Source organism: Phacochoerus africanus, chromosome 5, assembly GCF_016906955.1.
Source record: "Phacochoerus africanus isolate WHEZ1 chromosome 5, ROS_Pafr_v1, whole genome shotgun sequence".
NCBI lineage: Eukaryota > Metazoa > Chordata > Mammalia > Artiodactyla > Suidae > Phacochoerus > Phacochoerus africanus.
The window spans coordinates 11,626,499-11,650,537 of NC_062548.1; the positions used below are offsets into that span (position 1 = coordinate 11,626,499).

Consider the following 24,039-nt stretch of genomic DNA (forward strand, 5'->3'; position numbering starts at 1 on the left):
TCTTCTTCATTTCTTTTGGCTGCACCTGCATCATGCAGAAGTTCCCAGGCTAGGGGCCTACGCCACAGCCACAGCCACGCCAGATCTGAGCCACATCTGCAACCTATGCCTCAGCTTGTGGCAACACTGGATCCTTAACCTATTGATCGAGGTCGCAGATCAAACCTGCATCCTCATGGATACCACTCAGGTTCTTAACCCACTGAGCCGCAATGGGAACTCCCATCCTCTGCTTTTTTTATTTTTATTTTTTTTGCTTTTTAGGGCCACACCCATGACACATGGACGTTCCCAGGCTGAGGGTCAAATCGGAGCTTCAGCCATCGGCCTACACCACAGCCACAGCAACGCGGGATCCAAGCCACGTCTGCAACCTATACCACAGCTCACGGCAACGCTGGAAACTTCACCCACTGAGCAAGGCCAGGGGTGAAACCCATATCCTCATGGGTCTCAGTTGGGTTGGTTACCACTGAGCCACAACAGGAACTCCCTCTGCTTTTTTAACAGGAGATGCTCAGCAAATCCCGAGCTGGAGACACAGGAGTCAAACTGGAGGTGAACGAAAGGTCAGTCTGAGCAGCAGGGCGGCACGTTGGTGGTCAGGACCTGTCTCTCCTGCACTGGCTTGTGCTGATGAGAGTAGAACGTAGCCCCTCGGGGAAGGGCTGAGTCTGTGGACTTGACAGTGTCAGTGTTAATGACAGCCAACACATGACTGTTGTGTGATAGGAGAAAGAGCCCAAGAGTCACCATTTCACTACTCCTCGCCAAGAACATCCACGGGTCTCCTCGCTCACCCCTTTCCCTCAGGGCATCACCTCCACATACTCCCTGCCTTCTTTCCCATCCCAAGGTTGCCTGTGAACAGGAGAGAAGAAAGCAGTGTTGCCCGTTGCTGTCGGTCTCTGTTCTGTGCTCCTGACTTGGGCGGTTGTTGCTTTCTGCAGGATCCTCGGTTCCTGTACCAGCCTCATGCAGGCTATTCAGGTCCTGATCGTGGCCTCGAAGGAGCTCCAGAGAGAGATTGTGGAGAGTGGCCGGGTAAGCGTGGACCGGGGCCCCGGGCGGATCGGACATTGGTTACCGATTCCCAGCTCACTGAGAAGCTGAGTCAGTAAGGGCCTCGGTGTGCTGCTGTCCGGCCGTGTGTGTCCAGCAGCCACTCCCGTGGACATTAGCAAATGGCACAGGAAGAACCTGGGGCACTGCCGGGCACATCAGAAGCGCCAGCCAGGGCCTGACCTTCCACGTGGGCTCCGCCGTGCCTTTTCAGCAGAGGCCAGTCACAGCGATTCAGACTCTGCCACCATCTCTTGTCAACATCGTCACTTCAGTTTTCTCACGCCTTTGCTGACGTCATCTTTTTTCTTTTTTGGGGGGAGGGTGGGAGGGCACACCTGCAGGGTATGGAAGTTCCAGGCCAGGGATCAAACCCGCTGCCCCCCGAGGGAGATCTGTCATCTTCTCTTTTTCCCATCCCCACGTGCAGCTGCAGCTCAAGGGACAAAAGTCCAGGGAGCAGGTTAGGCACCTGGAAAGAGTCCTGTGAAGAATGAAGCCAAGGGAGTTCCCATTGTGGCTCTCCAGCTATAGAACCTAGCCATATCCATGAGGATGTGGGTTTGATCGCTGGCCTCACTTCGTGGGTTAAGGATCTGGTGTTGCCACAAGCTGCAGTGTAGGTTGTGGATGCAGCTCAGATCCTGTGTTCCTGTGGCTGCAGCTGCAGCTATAATTTGATCCCTAGCCTGGGAGCCTCCATATGCCGTGGGTGGGGCCCTCAAAAGACCAAAAAAAGGGGGGGGGGAGATGAAGCCAGGGAGCTCCCTGGTGGCCTGGGAGTGAAGGATCCATCATTGTCACTGTTGTGGCTCAGGTCACTGCTTTTTTGAGGTTTGATTCCTGCCCTGGGAGCTTTTGTAAGCTGAGGGCACAGCCAAAAAAAGCCATACCTGCTTTGGTAGTGCTTCTTATCCATCTCAGAAGCGATGTTTCCTGCCCCACCAGATAGAGAGGCTGAGCATGGAGTAACTAGATCCTCAGGCTGTTGGGCACTTCCAGTGCATAAAGGCATTTTAAAGTTCCAAGTAGGAGTTATTTTTTCTTTTAGTTTTACTGACATATAATTGACATGTCGTGCTGTACAAGTTCAAGGTGTACAGCATAGTGGTTTGACTTCTGCATATGAAGTGATTATCACCATAAGTGAACACCCATCATCCCATGTAGATACACAGTTTTAAAACTAGCAATAAAAAATTTCCTTGTGATAAGAACTCTTGGGGAGTTCCCGTCGTGGCTCAGTAGTTAGCGAATCCGACTAGGAACCATGAGGTTTCGAGTTCGATCCCTGCCCTTGCTCAGTGGGTTAAGGATCCGGCATTGCCGTGAGCTGTGGTGTAGGTTGCAGACGTGGCTCGGATCCCGCTTTGCTGTGGCTCTGGCATAGGCCAGTGGCTACAGCTCCCATTAGACCCCTAGCCTGGGAACCTCCATGTGCCGCGGGAGCGGCCCTAGAAAAGGCAAAAAGACAATGAACTCTTGGGATTTACTCTCTCAACTGCTTTCATCTGTAACATACAGCAGTGATCATTATCATGTTGTACCTGACGTTCCCTGGGACGTACTGATCTTACAACTAGAAATTTGTACCTTTGGACAACCTTCCTCCAATCCCCCTTCCCCCTACCCCTCAGACATTTTTTTTAATTAAAAAATTAACTAAATTTAAACATTTTTTAATTTAAAAAAAATGGGGGGAGTTCCCGTCGTGGCGCAGTGGTTAACGAATCCGACTAGGAACCATGAGGTTGCGGGTTTCGGTCCCTGCCCTTGCTCAGTGGGTTAAGGATCCGGCGTTGTGTGAGCTGTGGTGTAGGTTGCAGACGTGGCTCGGATCCCGCGTTGCTGTGGCTCTGGTGTAGGCCGGTGGCTACAGCTCCAATTCAACCCCTAGCCTGGGAACCTCCATATGCCGCGGGAGCGGCCCAAGAAATAGCAACAACAACAACAACAACAAAAAAGACAAAAGACCAAAAAAAAAAAAATGGGGGTGGGAGTGCCCACCCTCGCTGCATGGCGATAGTCCTAGCCCAGGATTAAAGTTGTGCCACCGTAGTGACGACACCAGACCCTTAACCCACTGAAACACACAGGAACTCCAGAAATTCTTTTTTTAATCACTCACTGAATACTTACTGTCCTCTTTTGGCAAATCATAGAGAGCAGCTAGACTCCCCTCAGACCATAAGTTATATAGATATATGCCTCTGTATGCAGTGCGGAGATAGTGGGATGTAACGGAAATGCTGGAGACTTTGGAGTCAGAAAAGCCTAGGATGTGTTTCCAGCACGTCCTGAGGAAAAATATTTTTGCCTCTCTGAATCTGAGTTTCCTCATCTATAAAAATAGGACTAATAATGCTTCCCTCTCGGGGTTGCTATGAAGACGGTGTGGGATCACATATATAAAAACACCTGGCACATAGTAGGCATGGAAGAAATCATAGCTATTATTATTTTTCACATCCCTAGGGTACAGCATCCCCTAAAGAGTTTTATGCCAAGAATTCTCGATGGACGGAAGGACTTATCTCAGCCTCCAAAGCCGTGGGCTGGGGAGCCACTGTCATGGTGTAAGTACCTATTACTCCCGGGGCTCCTCACCTCCACCCCCGTTCCACTGACTCCTGGCCTCGAGAGAATAACTAAGGGGGGAAACCTGCCCCCCTAGAAACTGTTGCCAAGTCAGCAGGACTGAAAATGTCTAAGGGAGCCTAGGTCTCCTGGGGCAGCCCAGGGATGGGCAGGAGGCCGTGCTCCCTGTCCGCCCAGGTGATGGGAATGGGCTAGAGGTGAGGTCGTAAGGGGTGGCAGCCATCAATTTCCTAACCCATCGGGTCCTCTCCTGACTGTCAGGGATGCAGCCGATCTGGTGGTCCAAGGCAGAGGGAAATTCGAGGAGCTGATGGTGTGTTCACGTGAAATTGCCGCCAGCACAGCCCAGCTGGTGGCCGCCTCCAAGGTAGGACCGGTGTTTCGTGCCCCAGATGCTGTAAGGTCTGGCTAGATTAGAAAATACACCTGGAGTGTGGCATTGCCCCCAAGAATGGATGATTTATCCAGCATCCAGGGAGGTTGAGTCCCAAATTGAAATTCTGCCTCTCAAGGGTCCTGCACCGCCTTCCTCTAAAAGCCTTTCAGCAGGGCGCCCTCTACTCGGCTCTCCACGTTCACGCCTTGGCGTCCTCATTTTTTTGTTTTTTTAAGGGCCACATCTGCAACATATTGATATTCATGGGATAGGGGTCGAATCAGAGCTGCAGCTGAACTGACATCATAGCCATGGCAACACAGGATGCAAGCCATGTCTGCCACCTACACCACAGCTCGCAGCATCGCCAGATCCTTAACCCACTGAGCAAGGCCAGGAATCAAACCCTCATGCGCATGGACACTATGTCGTGTTCTGAACCTGCTGAGCCACAGCGGGAACGCTTCAGCCTCCTCATGTTTATTGCAAGTGGCCTTGAAGGATCCCAGCCATGCTAACCTCTGATTAGCCCTCATACCCTCAAGGCGAGCTCACACAAGGAAAATGCCGGCTGGGAAAGCTGGGCACCTGGCTCAGCTCTGAGGTTCCACAACCACTGTCTGCCTGTCCTCAGGAACCTCCAGTTTGGACCATCATCCCACCCACTCCTATCAGAGCTCGGCGCCAATGGCACCCTGGGCCGCTTCTCTTACTGTCCTTGTCTGTTGTCCCTAATTGGTTCCCACCCTGGGGACAGTTTATCAAAATAAGTGATAAAACTAGAGCTCCAGACCACTAAGCAAAGGAGCCAGGGAGGATTTTTGATATTAGAGATGCCAGGAGCTGACCCCCCAGGCAATGATTTTTGAGAAGTTGATCAGTGACCCTAACAGAGCCCATGTATTTGTCAAGACCCATCAGGCCAATGATTTGATTCTGTCCTTGCTTTTCTGTGTTGTGTGACCCTAAATCTGCTTGGTCCTGGCAGGTGAAAGCTGATAAGGACAGCCCGAACCTGGCCCAGCTGCAGCAGGCCTCTCGGGGTGTGAACCAGGCCACCGCCGCAGTTGTGGCCTCAACTGTTTCTGGAAAATTACAGATCGAAGACACAGGTAGCCTTTCAAAAGCAACATTTTTCTATCCTTTTTTTCTTTTCCTTTTTTTTTTTTTTGCCACACCCACAGCATGTGGAAGTTCCCAGGCCAGGGATCAAATCTGCACCACAGCAGTTGCAACACAGATCCTTAACCCGCTGAGCCACCAGGGAACTGCACAGTGGGTTCGTGTGTGTGTGTGTGTGTGTGTGTGTGTGTGTTTTCTGGTCTTTTTAGGGTCGCACCCGCGACATACGGAGGTTCACAGGCTAGGGGTCGAATTGGAGCTACAGCCACTGGCCTACACCACAGCCACAGCAACGCAGGATCCGAGCTGTGTCTGTGACCTACGCCACAGCTCACTGCAACGCCAGATCCTTAACCCACTGAGCAAGGCCAGGGATCAAACCCGCAATCTCACGGTCCCCAGTTGGATTCGTTTCCGCTGCACCACGACGGGAACTCCTCCTCTTTACATTCTTCGCCACGGTCCCACTTCCCCACAGTTCTAGTTCCAAATTCTCTCTTCTTTGTCATCTTGCAAACTTATTTTCTCGTAAGTTGAGACACCACCTAAGCATGCTTTTTATAGCCCTGTAGGCACAGGCCTTAGCTAGTTCCCTGAGTTCAAAGACATGACTCCACAGGCCTGACTGTCCATCCGGAGGCAGGGGTCTGACCCTGTCACTGTCTTCTCTCCTCTCCATCCCTCACTTCCGTTCACTCCTATGTTGGTAAATGTCAAACCGATCAGTTCAGCAGAGCTTTGACACCGGCTACCTCTCACCCCAGGTTAGAGGCAGCTGGGGTGTTATTCACCAAGACCCTCCTGTTTCCATCCTTGCAGACAGCATGGACTTCTCGAGCATGACGCTGACCCAGATAAAACGCCAGGAGATGGATTCTCAGGTAGGAAGTCTGGTCAGACTCTGTTGCCTATGACCCTGACCCCAAACATTATTCCCATGGGGAGAAGCCAGAGAAATTCACGGAGGAAATGAACACAGATGTCCCTGTTACCCCAAGAATGAACCTGAGTGACGCTGGAAGAATCAGTGGAGGTGGAGAGAAGTGATGAGTAGAGATTAGCATCTCACCCCCCACCTGCCAGTCTTGGACTGGGTCCCTCTAGATGGTGCCAGCTTATCCCCTAGCAGACCATAAGCTGGTACTTAATAGTCTTATTAGCGACAATTTTTAAACTTTCAATATGAATTATTTGTATATGACCTTTAGTTATTCGATTTTTTTTTTAATCCGTTCACTGTTAACCCCTCAGAGGCAATGCCATTTTGCAGTATGAATAAAGGTATGTCATGCAGAAATAGGAATCAGTAGGATCCTGGAAAATACCCGGCATCCTTGTTCTAGGATGGGATGAAGTCTGATTGAGACATTGAAATCTAGGTGGGTTATAGATGGATCACTCAGCAGTTTTAGGAGAAGTCACGTGTCCAGATTTCCATGTAGACACTGAAAGAAGTGGGATCGGGCCCAGGTCTCCTCTCGCTTCATGCTTCTGCTTACTGGCCTCATCCTGTCCCTCTTGACTTTTTTTTTGGTGGGGGAGGGGGGGGTGCTGCACCCACAGCATATGGAGGTTCCCAGGCTAGGGGTCGAATCAGAGCCCCAGCTGCTGGCCTACACCACAGGCACAGCAACGCCAGATCCGAGCTGCATGTGCAACCAACACCACAGCTCACAACAATGCCAGATCCCCAACCCACTGAACGAGGCCAGGGATCGAACCCACAAGCCCGTGGTCCCTAGTCAGATCTGTTTCTGCTGCACTGCGACGGGAACTCCTGTCCCTCTTGATTTTAAAGACCATCTATATGCTGATAAATACCGAATCCTTCTTCCAGCCCACATCCTCCAATTCTCCTCCTTGAGTTCTGTATTTGTCCCACTGCCTGCTGGATGTCTCTACTTCATGCCCAATAAATATGGGCATCCAGGAGTTCCTGTCCTGGTGCAGTGGTTAACGAGACCGACTAGGAACCATGAGGTTGCAGGTTCGATCCCTGGCCTTGCTCAGTGGGTTAAGGATCTGGCATTGCTGTGAGCTGTGGTGTAGGTTGCAGACATGGCTCGGATCCCGCCTTGCTGTGGCTCTGGTGTAGGCCAGCGGCTACAGCTCCGATTCGACCCCTAGCCTGGGAACCTCCATATGCCGTGGGAACGGCCCAAGAAAAGGCAAAAAGACAAAATATATATATATATGGGCATCCAGACTCAATAGGTCGGAAACGTCTCTTGGTTTCCCTCTCACCCAGATCTGTTCCTTCATCTAGTAAGTGGCACCACCGCCAGCCACCTGGGTGCTGAGCCCAGAACCTAGGCGTCATGCTGGGTTCCTCTTTCCCTCCACACCCAACCCACCAGCAAGTCCTGTTAGCCCTAACTCTCTAAAACGTAGCCTTGGAGTTCCCGTCGTGGCGCAGTGGTTAACGAATCCGACTAGGAACCATGAGGTTGCGGGTTCGGTCCCTGCCCTTGCTCAGTGGGTTAAGGATCCAGCGTTGCCGTGAGCTGTGGTGTAGGTTGCAGACATGGCTCGGTTCCCGCTTTGCTGTGGCTCTGGCGTAAGCCGGTGGCTACGGCTCCCATTAGACCCCTAGCCTGGGAACCTCCATATGCCGCGGGAGCGGCCCAAGAAATAGCAAAAAAAAGACCAAAAAATAAATAAATAAAAATAAAACATAGCCTTAACCTTCCCACTCTTTTCCACATCCCTAACCTAGTCTAAACCAGCCAGCCACGTCTCACTGTCTCGCTCCTAAGCTACCGCAGAAGTGGCTTCGCTGTAATGGATGCAAATAGACATTTCAAAATTAGCAGAGAGAACAGGAAAAGAGCATTGCCGAGACGGGTCTGGCCACGAGTTGGTCATGGGTGGAACAACATGAAAAGCATGTGATGGGGGTCACTGTATCTGTCTCCATCCTTCTGAATGTGTTTTGTATTTTCCATGATACAAAAATTTAAAAACAAACCAAAAAGGGAACCAACCACCTTCCTGGGTCTGGTCGCTTTCACTCTGCCCCTTTGTGGCATTCATCCTCTGGGTCGTCGTGAAATGCAAATGACAGCATTGGCTTCTCTGCTTACCCTCTTCCACTGGCTTCCCTTTGCGCTTAGAGGAACCCAGCCTCTCTCCCTGACCTGCGGGTGCAGGTGAAATGCTCCTCACCTGTTTCTCCAGCCTCGTCTCGGGACCCGCCCCCGCGGTGGCAGCCAGTATTGTGTTAGTTTCTGATACAGCGTAGTGACGTGACATGTGCATACATTGTGAAGTGATCATATAAGCCTAGTAACCATCTGTCCCCAGAGAAAGTTATGACACTGACACCGACCTTGTTCCTTCGGCTCTGTATTACATCCTCGGGACTTATTTATTTTATAACTGGAGGTTTTTACTTCTTAATCCCCTTCACCTCGTTCACCCACCCTCCGCGCTGGCAACCACCTGTTGGTTCTCTATATCTGAGTCTCTTTTCATTTTATTTTATTTTTTAGATGCCACATATAAGTGTGGTCATACTCTGTCTTTCTCGGACTGACCTCATTTAGCCTAATACCCTCTAGGTCCATCCATGTGGTTGCAAATAGCTAGACGTCTTCCTTCCTCCCTCCCTCTCTTCCTTCCTTCCTTTTTTCAGAGCTGAGTAGTATGTTTTAGTGATTTATCAAGGGGACATAAGATAAGCCCTCCTCCCACTCAGGCCTTTGGGCTGGAAAGCATCATTCAGTCCCAGTAGGGGATTTCTCCAGTGAGAAAACATGAGGGCCGCTGAGATAGACGGATGCACGAAAGGCTGGAGAAATGAGAGCGGCGCCAAAGTTGACGTTGAGGGCTGGGTAAGCGATGGAGACAGTGTGGCTCACATGGAAGAAGAGGTCTGGACCATGGAGGAAAGGGATTGGGTCGGAAGAGACCATCCTCAGATCCCTGCTCCAAGGAAAGGCCACTTTCCCCATAGGTTCGGGTGCTAGAGCTAGAAAACGAACTGCAGAAGGAGCGTCAAAAACTGGGAGAGCTTCGGAAAAAGCACTACGAGCTCGCTGGGGTCGCCGAGGGCTGGGAGGAAGGTGAGCCCGGCTGAGGACCAGTACAGCCCTCGGGCGGGGGGGTGGGGGGAGGGATGGTGCATGATGAGGGGACACCCCCACCCCCACCCCACCCCTGACAGAGCAGGACCAGGAAATTCCTCCTCCTCTTCCCAGAGCATGTTTCTCTTCTGTGGTCAACAACCTGTAAGCTCCAAACCAGGGTAGATGGTGGTGGTGAAGAAAAGGCTTTTGTGGTTGCCTTTCAAGACCTAGACATCAGGCGTTCCCTCGTGACACAGCAGGTTAAGGATCCAGCATTGTCACTGCAGTGGCTCAGGTTGCTGCTCTGGCTCAGGTTTGCTCCCTGGCCTGGGAATTTCACAGGCCATGAGCCCAAACCAAAAAAGAAAGACCTACACGTTGCCTGGGGGACTGACGGAAAGACCCTGCTAGCCAGGTGTTCTCTCCAGGTTGAGTCTCAGGCCAGCATGGAGTTGGGTAGTAAATGAATTGAATTGTGGTTGTGAAGATCTAGCAGACAGGGTGAGTGAATGACAAGCTTCTGGGTGCCTGGGGCCAGCAAAGGAGAAGGTCAGGAGCTAGAAACTGGTGTGGTGGAAGGTTCAGCCCATCAGCCCAGAGACTCAGTCACCCGGTGTCTCCAGGGACTGCTTCTCTGCACGTTCAAAGTGGCCAACTTGATCTCAATCAAGACTGTGATTCTCGCTGGGCTCACTGACTCTGGGAACCCACCACAGATGCCTCCTAGTCATTCATGGACACTGGCCCTGGAAATAGATGGTTATGATTAGAATGTATTTTCAGGCCCATTCAGAGGCTGGTTTGGTTTTGGTTTGGTTTAGTTTGGTTATAGTCGTGCCTACAGCACATGGAAGGTCCTGGGCTCGGGGCCAAAGCAGAGCTGCAGCTGCCGGCCTACACCACAGCCACGGCAACACCGGATCCCAGCTGCACCTGTGATGTACGCCACAGCCTGTGGCAACACCAGGTCCTTAACCCACTGAGCAAGGCCAGGGATCAAACCTACATCTTCATGGACACTATGTCAGGTTCTTCACCTGCTGAGCCACAATGGGAGCTCCTGTTTTTGTTAGTTAGATGAATGCATAAAACGAAACCACTATGAAACCTAAGTGACTGTCGTCTTTTAGGAACAGAAGCATCACCACCTACGCTGCAAGAAGCAGTCACAGAGAAAGAATAGAGCCACAGCGACGCCGCACACGTCAGAGTGTAAATCCTTGTTGCCCATCTCTGTGTGTGTGTGTGTGTGTGTGTGTGTGAGAGAGAGAGAGCGATCCCCCGGGCATGGACCAGACCCCGGGAGTCCACACCATTCTCCCCATCCCACCTGGTGCCCAGGACCTGCCTGGCCATCCAAAGACCCCCTGCCCAGGGACATCCGCTGTGTGCGAGCCCGAGATCCGTGTTCTTTGACTCCCCCACTCCACCCGGCCCCCAAGAGGAGGGGGACCAGGGCCACCCAGACAGAGAGGACCTCCCTCTCCATCCTGCCGGGTGTTTTACCCCCCAAACAATTGGTGTCCTTGTCGGAGGGGCTTGTTCCTGCTGTTGAGCTACAAAGGGAAGATCTCATTGCATTTTCTTTTGCTTCCTTCTCAGTCTTTTCCGTTTCATCATTTGCACAAACTTGTGAGCATTGGAGGGCTGGTGGATTCCAAACCAGGACATGACCCTGAGTCTGCACAGAGGTGGAAGAACGGCAGGAGTGTCCTGGCTGAGAATGTCAAGGCAGTGCTCCCCCTCTTTTGGCAGTTCCATGGATTCCCACTGCTTCTTATGGTGGTTGGTTGGTGGTGTTTTTTTTTTTTCGGTTGGTTGGTTTTTGTTTTTTTGTTTTTTTTCCACATTTCACTCGTATAGCCAACTCTCCCAGGGGAATACCCCTGAAGCCCTGAGCTGTCAGGGGCCCCTGACCACAGCAGTGCACAGCGATGGTGCTGCCCAGGCTTCGCCGTGGTGCTCCCCGTCGGCTCCCACGCTGAGCATCCTGCTGAGCGAGTGTGGGTCCACCGAGGCCACTCCCCGGGGTCGGGCGGGCCACAGCTCTCCTCCAAAGGCAGAAGGAGAGCGAGTGCCTTTCCTTCCTAACGCTGGAGCCCAGCTGAAAGCCTCCGCTCCCCTTCACAAGTGAGGGGCTGCAGAGAGGAAGAGGAAGGGCGCGTGCAGCCCAGGTCTTCAGGAGACCACCTCTCCCGGGAATTCCTTGTGACCCTGGCTGCAGAAGCGTGCCACCTGCTGGAACAGAGCTGGTGAGAGTAGCCACGCCTCTTCCTCCAGAAGGACTCTTCCATGCCACGTCAAGTTGGCACTCCCTTCAGACCCAGGCAGGGCCCTAAGAGGAGCACGTGACAGGTTTCCAAATCCTTTCTCCAGATGCCCATCTTGGCATCTTCTTGAATCCGAAGAAGAGAGTCCCATGTCCTACCTAATCCACAGACCCAGAAGATCAGGCAGACTTGCTCCCGGCAGGAGAGAACCCTGGGCTTGGTTTGGTACCTTGAATATTTATTACTAACCTCCATTCAGCAGCAGCCGACAAAGAGACGCTTGGAGCAATCGGGATTTCAGGTGCTGCTCTGGCAAGCCTTGTGTCGCTGCCCGAGTACATCCGTCTTCAAGAATCGGAAACGAGGCCAAGATGCCATCCCGATCTGTTTACCGGTGTGGATCTCGAAGCCAGAACGTTCCTCAGACAGAGCATCCGAGTCAGGGAGAACGAGAGAGGGGGACCACTGGCTCTGCCCTCTTCCAGCTGCACGTCCCGGGCCCTCGATGCCCTGTGGACAGGATGAGGACAGAGGAGGCAGGGACAGTGTCTGGAGACAGGCAGCCGGCCAGCCCGTCCTCACCTCCAGGCGGACCCAGCATTTAAGTGCCCTTCCGATCTTGGACGCACAACGTCTTCCTTCCTTATCTGTAGCAGCTCCTAGGTAGTAGCAGACTAGCACTTCCCAGGACCTGTCCCCAAGGAACATGGCTGAGGGTTGCTACGTGACAGGTCGTGAGACTCCTGTTTGATCACTGTGAATCACAACTCCCCTCCTTCCTAAATCCACCCCCCAACTCCCTCTCTGTGCATTTTCTAAGGAACACCCCGCCCCCCCAATCTGCTCCATTAGTTCAGATCACGAGACTCCGAGTGTGATCTCCATACTGGGCCAGAGAGACGACAGGGATAGAAACTGACCGGTCTTAATGTTTAATACTTGTTTGTGCTCAGCGTTTTTGCATCCAAGGCTCAGAGGGATAGTGTGTAGTAGCATCCTGGCCCCGTTGTGCCGATTAAGCCAGTTGGCTTGCTCTCGGCATGGGTGAACATTTCCAAAGGTGGCTGGTCCTCACTTCCAGAATCTCAGCCATTCAGACCTCTGTGCTCCCAAATTACCGGGGGGTGGGGTGGGGGGTGGAATCTACTCTGTCGGACCAGTTCAGAGTGAACACTCCCTGTACAAAGAAACCACGGTATTTTGAAAACCTTCCCTGGCTTACTTGGAGTAATAAAACGATTAAGAAGGCACTTCCACAGGAGCATAGGCTGATTCAGTCTCACACAAGGAAACAGATGTCAGAATTAGTATAATTAACTGCCAGAATCATGTAAAAGCTCGTCCATTCTCCAGCCACAAGCAACATGTCCCACCTCGGCTCTTCTAAAAATGAGTGTGTTATCCTGGGTGTGAAATACCTTCTTGATTAAAACCAGAATCACATCCCAAGGCCAAAAATGAACCTCACAGCCTTTGAAATTAGTCACTGCACATCACTGGTGAGTGCAATCTCATGGGTCAGTGCCAGTGAGTCGTACATAGCAAGGCAGGACAACAAAATGATGGCTTGGGGTTGATGAGAGGTCGAAATACAGCCGTATCCATTATTTTTATTGTGTCATACAGAGTCTGATAACCTCTAGAGTAGGATATGAATATATATATATATATAGTAAGGGGACACAAAATAGGAAGACCTGCCTCTATGGGGTTATGTATATCTGAGCAAGGAGTTTAAATGAGACTCTAATTTAGACTCTTGGTGATCCTGCTGCCTATAGCAGGACCCCTAGGATTCCACCTGAATTTGAGCCCTTAACCCAGTGGCTGGAAGACCCAAATGTTCGGAGCATCCTTTCTTGGTCAGACGGCAGGGTTTACACCAGGTACCATGGGGGGTTGAGTGCATGGCATTCAGTCTGGGTGATTTGCTTCAGCCTCTCACCAAGGAGCTGTCCGGCCAGCTTCCTAGTCTAGCAGGGTCTCCTGGCTCCACTTAGCCCTGGTTGTTATTAAGTGGCAAAGTTCTTGCTACCTTCTATCACCTCTCCAAATCTCTGGAAATCCCGCCAACGAAAGCCTTCCGTCCTAGCATTGGCCTCGCACCCAGTCCGGCTTGGACCTCTCTGCCATCCTTGGTCCTTCAGAGACCACACTGCCTGTCACGTAGAAAACCACCACCTCGGGCCTGCCAGCCATCCACACAGCGAACTGGGCCAGCTCTCTGCTGCTCTAGTCTCCCAGGTCCAGACCAAATACAGTGAAAACTCAGCCTCTCGCCCCAGGAGCCAAAGCAACGTGAAACAATTGGTCAAACATCGTTGGGTCCGATTCTGAGAGTAGGTGATTTCCAGACATGTCTTTCAGGTGCCCCTCAACTACCTCAGGTTTGAAGGCCCTAAATTAAGCTGATAACTACTCATAGGGACAAACCGAGGGGGTTCAGATAAATCTTGGTGATGACACAGGTGTCTCAAACTTACAGCAAACTTCCACTTTTAGGTTTGCAGGGATGGGATCGGGTTTGTTTTTCTTCTGTTTTAACCTTTTCCCCCAATTTGCCATTAGAATAGTTTCTATAAATGGGTTTCATTTTTCACTGAGTGCCTACCTTCCCAGGGCAGGTAGCCACTGGCTTTGTTCCTTCCAACAGTACTTTTATTATGGTATTAAGACTTTCCTTTGTATAATACATTGCATCTGTGTTTTCAATTTTTCAATAAATATTTCAACCTGGCAATGGAGACGAGCAGTGATAACTGACCAACCAAAGTGGTTTTGAAGTCTGGGGTTCCAGTGAAAAGCCGGGGTTCACTGAATCCACTTAGCTCTGCACTCCTGGGAATAGGTCTTAAAAATAGGACATTTTCCAAAGTGTACAAGTTTTCACATTTCCTTTGATACTTTAAAGCACCCCATAGACCTTTTCTGTCCTCTGTACGTTCTTTTTTTCCTTGGGAAAAATCAGACAGACAGTGGCTAAGTGTCCAATATACTAGTAGAATTTATCCAGAAGGACAGGTCTCTGCATATAATCTGGGGTCTCAGAGTTCCCGTTGTGGCTCAGCGGGTTAAGGATCCGACTAGTATCCATGAAGATGCAGGTACAATCCCTGGCGTCATTCAGTGGGTTAAAGAATCTGGCATTGCCGTGCGCTACAACATAGGTTGAAGATGTGGCTCAGATCTGGCGTTGCTGTGGCTATGGTGTAGGCTGGCAGCTGCAGCTCCAATTCGACGCCCAGCCTGAGAACTTCCATATGGCCCTAAAAAAAAAAAATCTGGGATCTCAAGTTATGAATAGTCCATTCTCCACCCTAAAGATGTAAAAATAATCTGCCACCTTAAAATTGCATGGAACAAATTCTGCTCAGAGCCAGAAGCTGCCAATCACAAGAGGATTCAGAGCAAGCCAGTCACAGCTACCAGAGGATTTGCAGAGGGAGCTGACAGAATGGGGCCGACTGCATGGCGATGTTCCCTGGCAGGATTGGGTGTAACCTGATGCCACCAGTGTAGTAAGCCAAGGAGACCCACGAGGGAGGGAGAGAGATGGGGAAGGCCTGGGGTTGGTAAGCCAGAGGATTGCCCAGATGACTCATCAAGTACAGAGAGAATGAAGCGAATAATTGCTAGAGTCTGTAACAAAAGAGGCCAAAGAATCAGGGAAACAGAAGGAAAATCATGGTGAAGTGGCCAGCGGGGAAGATGATGTGGATATAAATACAAAAGTGCGGAACACTGGCTTATGGCCGGGTTTTTCTGCTCTACAGCAGGGTGCAAAGGTGAGCTGCTCCATTTGCAGTCCCACTGATGGAACGGATGGTTCCTGTGTCACAGCTGGAGCTTAAGTGTGAAGCTGAAAGGTCCAGAAAGCCAGCCAGAGGGACTGCCTGGGGCAAACAGAGACCCCAAGCTTTGAAGTCCCTTCTCCCCCTACCTGTACATGACCTTGCCCAGACCTCCCAGAGGCTGTGGTACACCCCCCCTCACCGGAGGGGTCTTCCCAGAGCTCTGCAGCCAGGCGCCAGTTCTAGGAGGGCAGCCTGAGTAGCTGGTCACTCTGGCCAGCAGAGTATTTCTTACAGGCAGTTGTGAGGTCAGACCACCAGAATGTTTTATGGCCGCCATGCCACAACAAAAGGGGGTTTTCCAGACAGAAGCCAAACTTTGGGGCCGAGGGATGGCCCTGCCAGAGTGACAATGAACAAAAGGTTGGAACGGGCAAGTGGGAGGGTAGCCTGGATGCAATCTAAGCCATGGGCATATAAGGGAAGCGTGCTATTACACCGTGCCGTCATGACTTAAAGCCATGAGGTTGAATCTCACTCACCATGGTGACCCTCAGCCTCTAACACGTGACCTCACGTACGTTTAGCCACCTGGGAGTGGATAAATGAACTCTCTTTGTACACTGCCGCCTTAACGCTGTTCATTGTGCAGGCTCTGAAATTTCCAATGGAGCCTTTCTGGTCCCTGTCCTCAAAAGTTGCATTCACAGTCATTATTCCTTGTCGAGCATCTACTCCACCAGGCCCTGGGAACACCGTGGGGAGCAAAAATAGACATGGGCCTGCCCTTCTGGAGCTTTACAGGCTATGGAGGGAGACAAATAGGATAATCAGATAACCACAATGACACGCGTCTAACTACAACTGGAGGAAGTGCAGTAAAGGAATGGGACAGAGCGTTTCTGAGAGCCTGTAAGGAGGGGTTAGAGAAAAGCTTCCTCAGAGTTCCCCCTTTGGTGCAAACGGGATAGACGGTGTCTCTCCAAGCCCCAGGACGCAGGTTCACTGCCGGGCACAGTGGGTGAAAGGATCCAGCGTTGCTGCAGCTGTGACAAGGATGGCAGCACTCAGGTGTGACTGCCTCATTAGGTCTTCATTCCCTTTATAAAGGCTTCCAGGTCACGTAAAACGTATTTCAAATGAATGTGTGTGCTTTTCTCTTGTTCGTCGCTCTTTGTTACAAGGGCCCAGCTGAGAAGTTGGAAGGGTAAAGGGAAGTGACCTTTTCCCTTTCTTATCGTTTCTGGCAGCCGCACAGGCATGGCTGGGATCCCTCACTTGCTCTGGAACCTGCAGATAGGATCCTGGGAAAACTGACCAAAACCGCCAAAAGGTAAGAGTTCTTAGTAAAGGCAGCTTTCCCAGAACTCTGTCTGTAGGGCCCAGTTGACAGAGGAAAAGAAAGAAACATCTCCCTGTCACTTCCTTTTCAAATTCAGATTACTAGAAGAAAAACATTTTGCCATAAGGAATTCTTTGGATTGTGACACTGGTCAAATTTGATTTGGGGGGGCCACTGGTTATTGATCTTGCTTTCCTATTGGTCTCGATTTGTGTCCTTGGGAGCTTGGCGTGGCTTTCCTCCTGCCAAAGTGTGACAATCAGTTCTTGCCTGTTCAGGAGGCCAACTATCGGGTGGGAGCCCTGAGAATATGGCTGCGTAGAAATGTAGGCTGCACCCCGCTGGAGCCAACGTCCTACCAGTTGTTCCCAGCTGTCTGCGGAAAACAATGAGTCCTTTCTCTTAGCTCCCTTTGGGAGTGGCTCCGGATCCTGGGAGGACTGCATGCATCTTTGCACCCTCTTTGGGGAGCCCTCTCGTGTCCACTGTAACATCATAAAAGTCTTAACTCGTTTCAGTTTTGAGTCAGTGGGCATAGATATGCCTTTGGGGTGTTTCTGTTTTGTTTGTTGTTGGTTTGGGGTGGGAGGTTTGACTTGTGGCATGCAGCAACTTGACGTGGGAATCTCGATTCCCAGATAAGGAATTACATCTGGGCCACAGTGATGAAAGCACCGCATCCTTACCTCTAGACCACCAGAGGCCTTGCTTTTGGTCTGTAAAAACAGAAGAGAGGTGGGAGGGGGGCAGATTCAACACTTCCAGGAATATTTGTTGTTGAGCTCAGCTGATAATAAGACAGTTGAATTTTGGAGTTCTTATTGCTGCTCACTGGGTTGGAACCCTGACATAAGGTCCTGAGGATGCGGGTTTGCTCCCTGGCCTCGCTCAGTGGGTTAAGGATCCAGCATTGCTGCAAGCTATAGCAGAGGTCACAGATGCAGTTCAGACCCCGTGTTGCCATGGCTGTAGCGTAGGCCGGCAGCCGCAGCTCTGATTCAGCCCTGAGCCTGGGAACTTCCACATGCCACAAGTGTGGCTGTAAAAAGAAAAAGAGAGTTGAATTTTCTTTTTTAAGAACACTGTAGGGAGAAGTTGGCCTAAGTGAACGGTAATAGTCAGATCCTGATAGGAGCCATTCTTTAAGGCCTCTCTTGTTCTGTTTGTCCTGCTCCTCCCTGGGAATATCTGTCAACTGAAAGCCCCTTCTCGATCCTCTGCCAACTACGTGATTCGTGAAACCTGTCTTCCTCCTTGTTGACACGATTCTGCTGAGGACAATTGTAACTTCATTGGGTTTGTTTCGGGGGGTACACCTGAGGCATATAAAGGTTCCCAGGCTAGGGATCAAATCTGAACTGCAACTGCCGGCCTACTCTACCGCCACAGATCCTTAACCAGCTGCATCACAACAGGAACTCCTTTCATTGGGTTCTTAGGAGACTTGAGTTCTCCCCATGCTGGCCCCTTGACAATCACTTCCTTACCATTGCTTTGACCCCGCTTTAAGCCACTGCCTCCTCCATCCCTGGTCCAACTCTGCCAGACCTTTTTCTACCCCAGCCCTTCAGCCACTTGAACTTTAGGCCCCTGCTCTCAAGAGACGAGAGGTTCCCCCAAAAGCAGCTACCTGAAAAGGAAAAAAGCTAATTGCAGAGGCTGAGTATTTTATCCACTCATGAGCTTCAGCGACATCCAGACAGTCATTAGACGTGGTTCTCAGCCTCCATAAATGCTGTGTACCTATCAGGGTAAATGAAAATCTTAGAAAACTGCTCCGCAAATATTGGTAAAAAGAATTAGCCCTCATATTGAATAGGTAAACTCAACCTGTCCATTTGCCAGAAACACAATTTGGGGAAAAATATAAACTGAGTATAAACCAGTGAGTTTGTATTACTAAGTTTACTGACTCATGGATAAAATTTTTAAATGAAAGGCATATGAAGTTTCTGCTCTGGCACAGGAGGTTGGGGGTATAGCATTGTCTCTGCAGTGGTGCAGGTTCAATCCCTAGTCCAGTACAGTGGGTTAATAAGGATCAGGTATTGCTGCAGGTGTGGCATAGGTCACAGCTGTGGCTCAAATTCAGTCCCTGATGGGGAACTTCCATATGCCACAAGTACGGCCGTAAATAAATAAATAAATAAATAAATAAATAATAAATAAAATGAAAGCTAAAGATCTCTGCATTTGTCTGTATGTTGTGTGTATGTCTATGCATGTATTATGTATAGGTGATATTTTTCTGCCTTTGGATGGTATTACCAAATTAGTTCTAAAATCCATCAAAGGATTTCTATTTGAATGGGCTTAGAGATAAATGAGAGGTATAGAAACTAACCCCCCCCCAAATTTTTTAAGTCCACATGATCTGGGATAAATCTTTAGTAAAAAAAGTTAGCCTCAAAATTGTTGTGGCAAAACAAAAACAGGTACATCTTTGGAATTGTCAGCATTAAATACAATGCAGACATACAATTTTTTTCCCACCTAGGTTTATAATGTCAGACAAGTTTATGTTATCTCTACAAGATATATGAGATTATAAAACTATAAATCCAACCTAAGAACACAATTAACAATACAAATAAAATGATGGGTCAAGCACGGCAATTTAAAAATTTATATTTAACTTTTAAGGATCTTTGCTTTTGTGATATTTTTGGTACATAACTAATTTGTCAGTAGGAAAAATAATTTAGGAGTTCCCATCGTGGCTCAGTGGTTAACGAATCTGATTAGGAACCATGAGGTTGTGTGTTTGATCCCTGGCCTTGCTCAGTGGGTTAAGGATCCGGTATTGCTGTGAGGTGTGGTGTATGTCACAGATGCAGCTTGGATCCCTCGTTGCTGTGGCTGTGGTGTAGGCTGGCAGCTACAGCTCCGATTAGACCCCTAGCCTGGAAACCTCCATATGCCACAGGAGTAGCCCTAGAAAAAGCAAAAAGACAAATAATAATAATAATAATAATAATTTAAAATGGCTAACTTTGTCTATGAAATTTATAAGCAATTAAGCGAATTCTAAAACTGAATTGCTATTTCAAAACTGTTAAGAACAAGAGGCAAATAGATAAAAATGAAAAAAGTTATAAACGAACTTTTCAATAATTGTGTTTTATAATGTCTACTTCAAAATAGGTTCAAAAATCTTTTTGACAACTTGAAACTTTAAAGCTATTCTCAATTAAATGATATTCAATGATTACCTAGATCATTTCCAAATAAAATAAAATACTGAAACATTAATTGCTGACCATAAGTTTATTTAGTTTGGGCTTCTTAAATTCTACAGGGAGACAAAAGATATTTGGGTTTTGCAACACTGAAAAATTGTACTGTAACAATAAACTATATATTCTATATCCCATAATAAACCGTAATAGGAAAGAATATGCAAAAAGAATATATATTTTTATATGTGTATATAATTTTACTCCCTACCTTATCTGCCCAAAATTCAAAAACTCTTAGTGAACATTTTTCTCTTCCCGGCAATATAGTTATTTGCATAAGTTTGCTAAGAATCTATTCTCCTTATACTAGGACATAATTGGAAACTGTGGTTATATTACCAAGGAATTGGATTTCCCTGGTCTGCAAGGTGGTGATGCAGTCGGATAGGCTCACGACGCGCTCTTCTTGCCTCCACCTGACTCCGCAGGCCCACTGCCTTCTGGGAGCAGCCTCCCCGTTGCCTGGCAACCGCCTCCTCCCGTGCCCTTCTCGCGGGAGTTGCCCGCAGTGACACCAGACGCCTGGTACACGTTGGGGCCACGCGGTTTCGGCCCGCTCTGGGCAGGCTAGTCAGGGAGGGCGGGGACAGGGCCTCGCGGCCTGGACTGATGCACGTCGGAGACTTGTAGGCCTCAGACGCCTGGGCTGGCCGGTCGCAAGGGCCGTGGGTCCGCCAACGCCTGGAGGTGCGCAGTCGGGTAAGTACCTTTCACGCCTTCAGGCCGCCTAGGCCACGGGCCTCCCAGGCTCCACTCAGACCTGGTCACCAGCGGTCTTTGACTCGGATGATGTGGTGGACGCCGAGCACTGTGTCTGGGTTTGGCAAGCACGTCATAATTACAAGGCAGTACAGCGCATAGTAGGTGCACAGCATTTGTTGCTTAACCGCCACCGCAGTCGATCATTCTTGGCCTTCGTCATTGGCTGCTGTGCTCCCCGTACTCTTGGGTCCCGCGATGCCCCTCCTCGGAGACTTTCAGTCTTCTCTGCCCGCTGCTGCTTCGCTGGTTTCTGCTTGAGGGTCCCGTTCTCGGTTCTCTTCTAGCAGTTCTTGGTCTGCTACACCATCTCCTCAGTTACAGGGTGGTTTAGATGGTTCCTTAAATGCTCTCAACTACAAAAGCTCTAGGACTGCATTTTATCTTTTTTGTAGGGCAGCCTTAGTGCTTTTTTTTTTTTCACACTTTAGACTCTTTAATTTTTTTTATTTTTTGTCTTTTTGCCATTTCTTGGGCTGCTCCCGCGGCATATGGAGGTTCCCAGGCTAGGGGTCGAATCGGAGCTGTAGCTGCCGGCCTACGCCAGAGCCACAGCAATGCAGGATCTGAGCCGCGTCTGCAACCTACACCACAGCTCACGGCAACGCCGGATCATCAACCCACTGAGCAAGGCCAGGGATCAAAACCGCAACCTCATGGTTTCCAGTTGGATTAGTTAACCACTGAGCCACGACGGGAACTCCTAGACTCTTTAAATCTGAAGTCATAATGATTGCTTTCTTTCCTAATCTCCCACCTCCTGTATGTTCACTAAATTCACCACAGTCCCTAAGGCATGAAACTGTCAGATTTGACTCTTAACCATTCTCTAGGCCTTTTACCCTGTGAGGTGCTGGGTCCTTTACAGTTATCTCCATCCTTCTGCTCTTTGCATTCTTAGAGCTCTCCCACAGGTCTCCCAGGCTTTTCTTGGTTTCTTCCTGTAGTTTTCTTTTTGCTTCTCGGGCTGGATAATTTCAAAAGATCAATCTTCAAGTCTGCTGATCCTTTCTTTCTTTTACTTCTCAAATTTGCTGTTGAATCTCTCTAGTGAATTTTTCACTTCAGTTAATGTAATTTTCAGCCCAGAATTTCTGGTTGCTTCCTTATATCATTCTTTTTATTGATATTCTTGTTTATTGATTTCCTTTAGTTCTTTGTCCATAGTTTCCCGATCTCACTGAGAATGTTTAAGATGGTTGCTGTAAGTTATTGTTTAGGAGTTCCTGTTGTGGCTCAGTGGTTAACGAATCCGACTAGGAACCATGAGGTTGTGGTTTTGATCCCTGGTCTTGCTCAGTGGGTTAAGGATCCAGCATTGTGGTGAGCTGTGGTGTAGGTCGAAGACGCGGCTCAGATCCCATGTTGTTGTGGCTCAGGTAGGCAGGCTGGTGGCAATAGCTCCGATTACACCCCAGGCCTGGGAGCCTCCATATGCCGTGGGTGTGACCCTAGAAAAGACAAAAAAAAAAGATTCTTAAATAAAAAAATAAAGTTATTGTTTAGTTAGTCCAATATTTGGGCCTCTGTAGGGAAAATTTTTGTCAAATTTTTTTTTCTTGTGAATGGTCCATACTTTCCTGCCTCTTTTTTTTTTTTTTCTTTTTAGGGCCTCACCTGTGGCAAATGGAAGTTCCCAGGCTAGGGGTCAAATTGGAGCTGCAGCTGCCGGCCTATACCATAGCCACAGCAATGCCAGATGTGAGCTGTCTTTGCAACCTATACCGCAGCTTTCTTCAACACCAGATCCTTTGACCCACTGAGTGAGGTCAGGGATGGAACCCACATCCTTATGGGTACTGGTAGGGCTCTTAACCTACTGAGCCACAATGGGAACTCCTTCAATTTTTGGTTGTTGTTGAGGGAGTTCCTGTCTGGCTCAGTGGGTTAAGAACCTGACATAGTGTCCATGAGGATGTGGGTTTGATACCTGCCCTCACTCAGTGGGTTAAGGATGTGGCATTGCCAAAAGCCACAGTATACATCAAAGATGGGGTTTGGATCTGGCCTGCTGTGGTGTAGGCCAACAACTGCAGCTGGAATTGGGACCCCTAGCCAGGGAACTTCTTTATGCCACAGAAGTAGCCCTAAAAATTTTAAATAAAAAATAAAATTTTTTGTTGAGAACTGTACATTCTAAGTGTTATAATGTGGTAGCTCTCAAAACATGATTCTTACTCATCAAGGATTGCTAGTTTTTGCTTGTTAAGGACTGGAGCTATCTGATACTTTCACAAACTGTTCAAAATATGTATTCCTTGTTTTTGTGTGGTCACTGAAGTTTCTGTTCTGTTTTCTCTGCAGTCAGTCACTGACATGACAGATTTCCTTACATGTTTGACTCTAAATAGGGAGATAGGGGAGGGGTATTCTGTCTCTCTAAATCTGAGAGATGCCCTGGAGAACCAAAGCTGCCAGTAGGGTCAAATCAAGGGCAACCATCTGTGCTGATCCTCAGGGATCCACCAGACTGATCAAGCTGCATAATCTGAAAGTTTTGGAGGACAGTGTTTCTACCGCCTGCTCTGGCATCAGCCAGCTTCTTCAGGAACACAGGCTGCTATCCATACAGCTGGAGCATGTCTGAGAAATGAGGGATGGTGTCCGTTTGCACATGCTGTTCACTTGTGAAAGATCGGCAACCTTTCCCTTCATTGTTATAAGGACAACTCTAGTTGTTAAAAGTTTCTGGTCCAAGCTCCAGAATGGTTGATTCCACTGATTCCACTTACTCTTTGTAGCTTAACAGTTGCTTCAGTGAAGGGACCAATGCCTGGTTTCTACTCTTTCCTTTTGTGTGAAATCACTCGGAGGCATATTTTCTTTTTTTCTTTTTTGGCTGCCCAACAGCATATGGAGTTCCCAGGCCAGGGATCAGATTGAAGCCACAGTTGAGACCTAAGCTAAAGCTGTGGCAAGGCCCGATCCTTAACCCATTGAGCCGGGCTAGGGATTGAACCTGCGTCCCAGCACTCCCAAGATGCTGCCTATCCCATTGCACCACACTGGGAACTCCTGAGTCTTTTTTTTTTTCCCCCAGTCTTTTTGTCGTTTTAGGGCCGCACGTGCAGCATGTGGAGGTTCCCAGGCTAGAGGTCTAATTGGAGCTACAGCTGCTGGCCTACACCATAGCCACAGCAACAAAGGATCTGAACCGCATCTGCGAGCTACACCACAGCTCACAGCAACACTGGATCCTTAGCCCACTGAGCGAGGCCAGGGATCAAACCCACAACCTCATGATTCCTAGTCAGATTCGTTTCCACTGCGCCATGATGGGAACTCGTCCTGAGTCATGATTTTTAAAAATATGTATTGTGATAATCTGTTTTCTTCATTGGTATGTTTAGATGATTTACATTTAATATAATTTTGATTGGTTAGGATTTAAGTCTGCTATTTTACCAGTTTTC

At 49.2% G+C, this 24,039-nt stretch overlaps 1 protein-coding gene across 3 annotated transcripts in view; it reads left to right on the forward strand.

The window, feature by feature from the left end:
• HIP1 (huntingtin interacting protein 1) overlaps positions 1-14,239 on the forward strand; it is a 162,815-nt gene extending 148,576 nt beyond the window's left edge. For 2 of the 3 annotated variants that reach the window (XM_047779837.1, XM_047779839.1), the window contains exons 24-32: positions 511-569; positions 951-1,044; positions 3,538-3,638; positions 3,922-4,027; positions 5,025-5,148; positions 5,978-6,039; positions 9,114-9,222; positions 10,356-10,437; positions 10,828-14,239. In XM_047779837.1, the coding sequence (XP_047635793.1) occupies positions 511-569; positions 951-1,044; positions 3,538-3,638; positions 3,922-4,027; positions 5,025-5,148; positions 5,978-6,039; positions 9,114-9,222; positions 10,356-10,408 (708 nt within the window). In that variant the 3' untranslated portion in view covers positions 10,409-10,437; positions 10,828-14,239. The remainder of the gene's footprint in view (positions 1-510; positions 570-950; positions 1,045-3,537; positions 3,639-3,921; positions 4,028-5,024; positions 5,149-5,977; positions 6,040-9,113; positions 9,223-10,355; positions 10,438-10,827) is intronic. The other variant, XM_047779838.1, reaches the window with a different exon arrangement.
• The last annotated feature ends 9,800 nt before the right edge of the window (positions 14,240-24,039 follow it).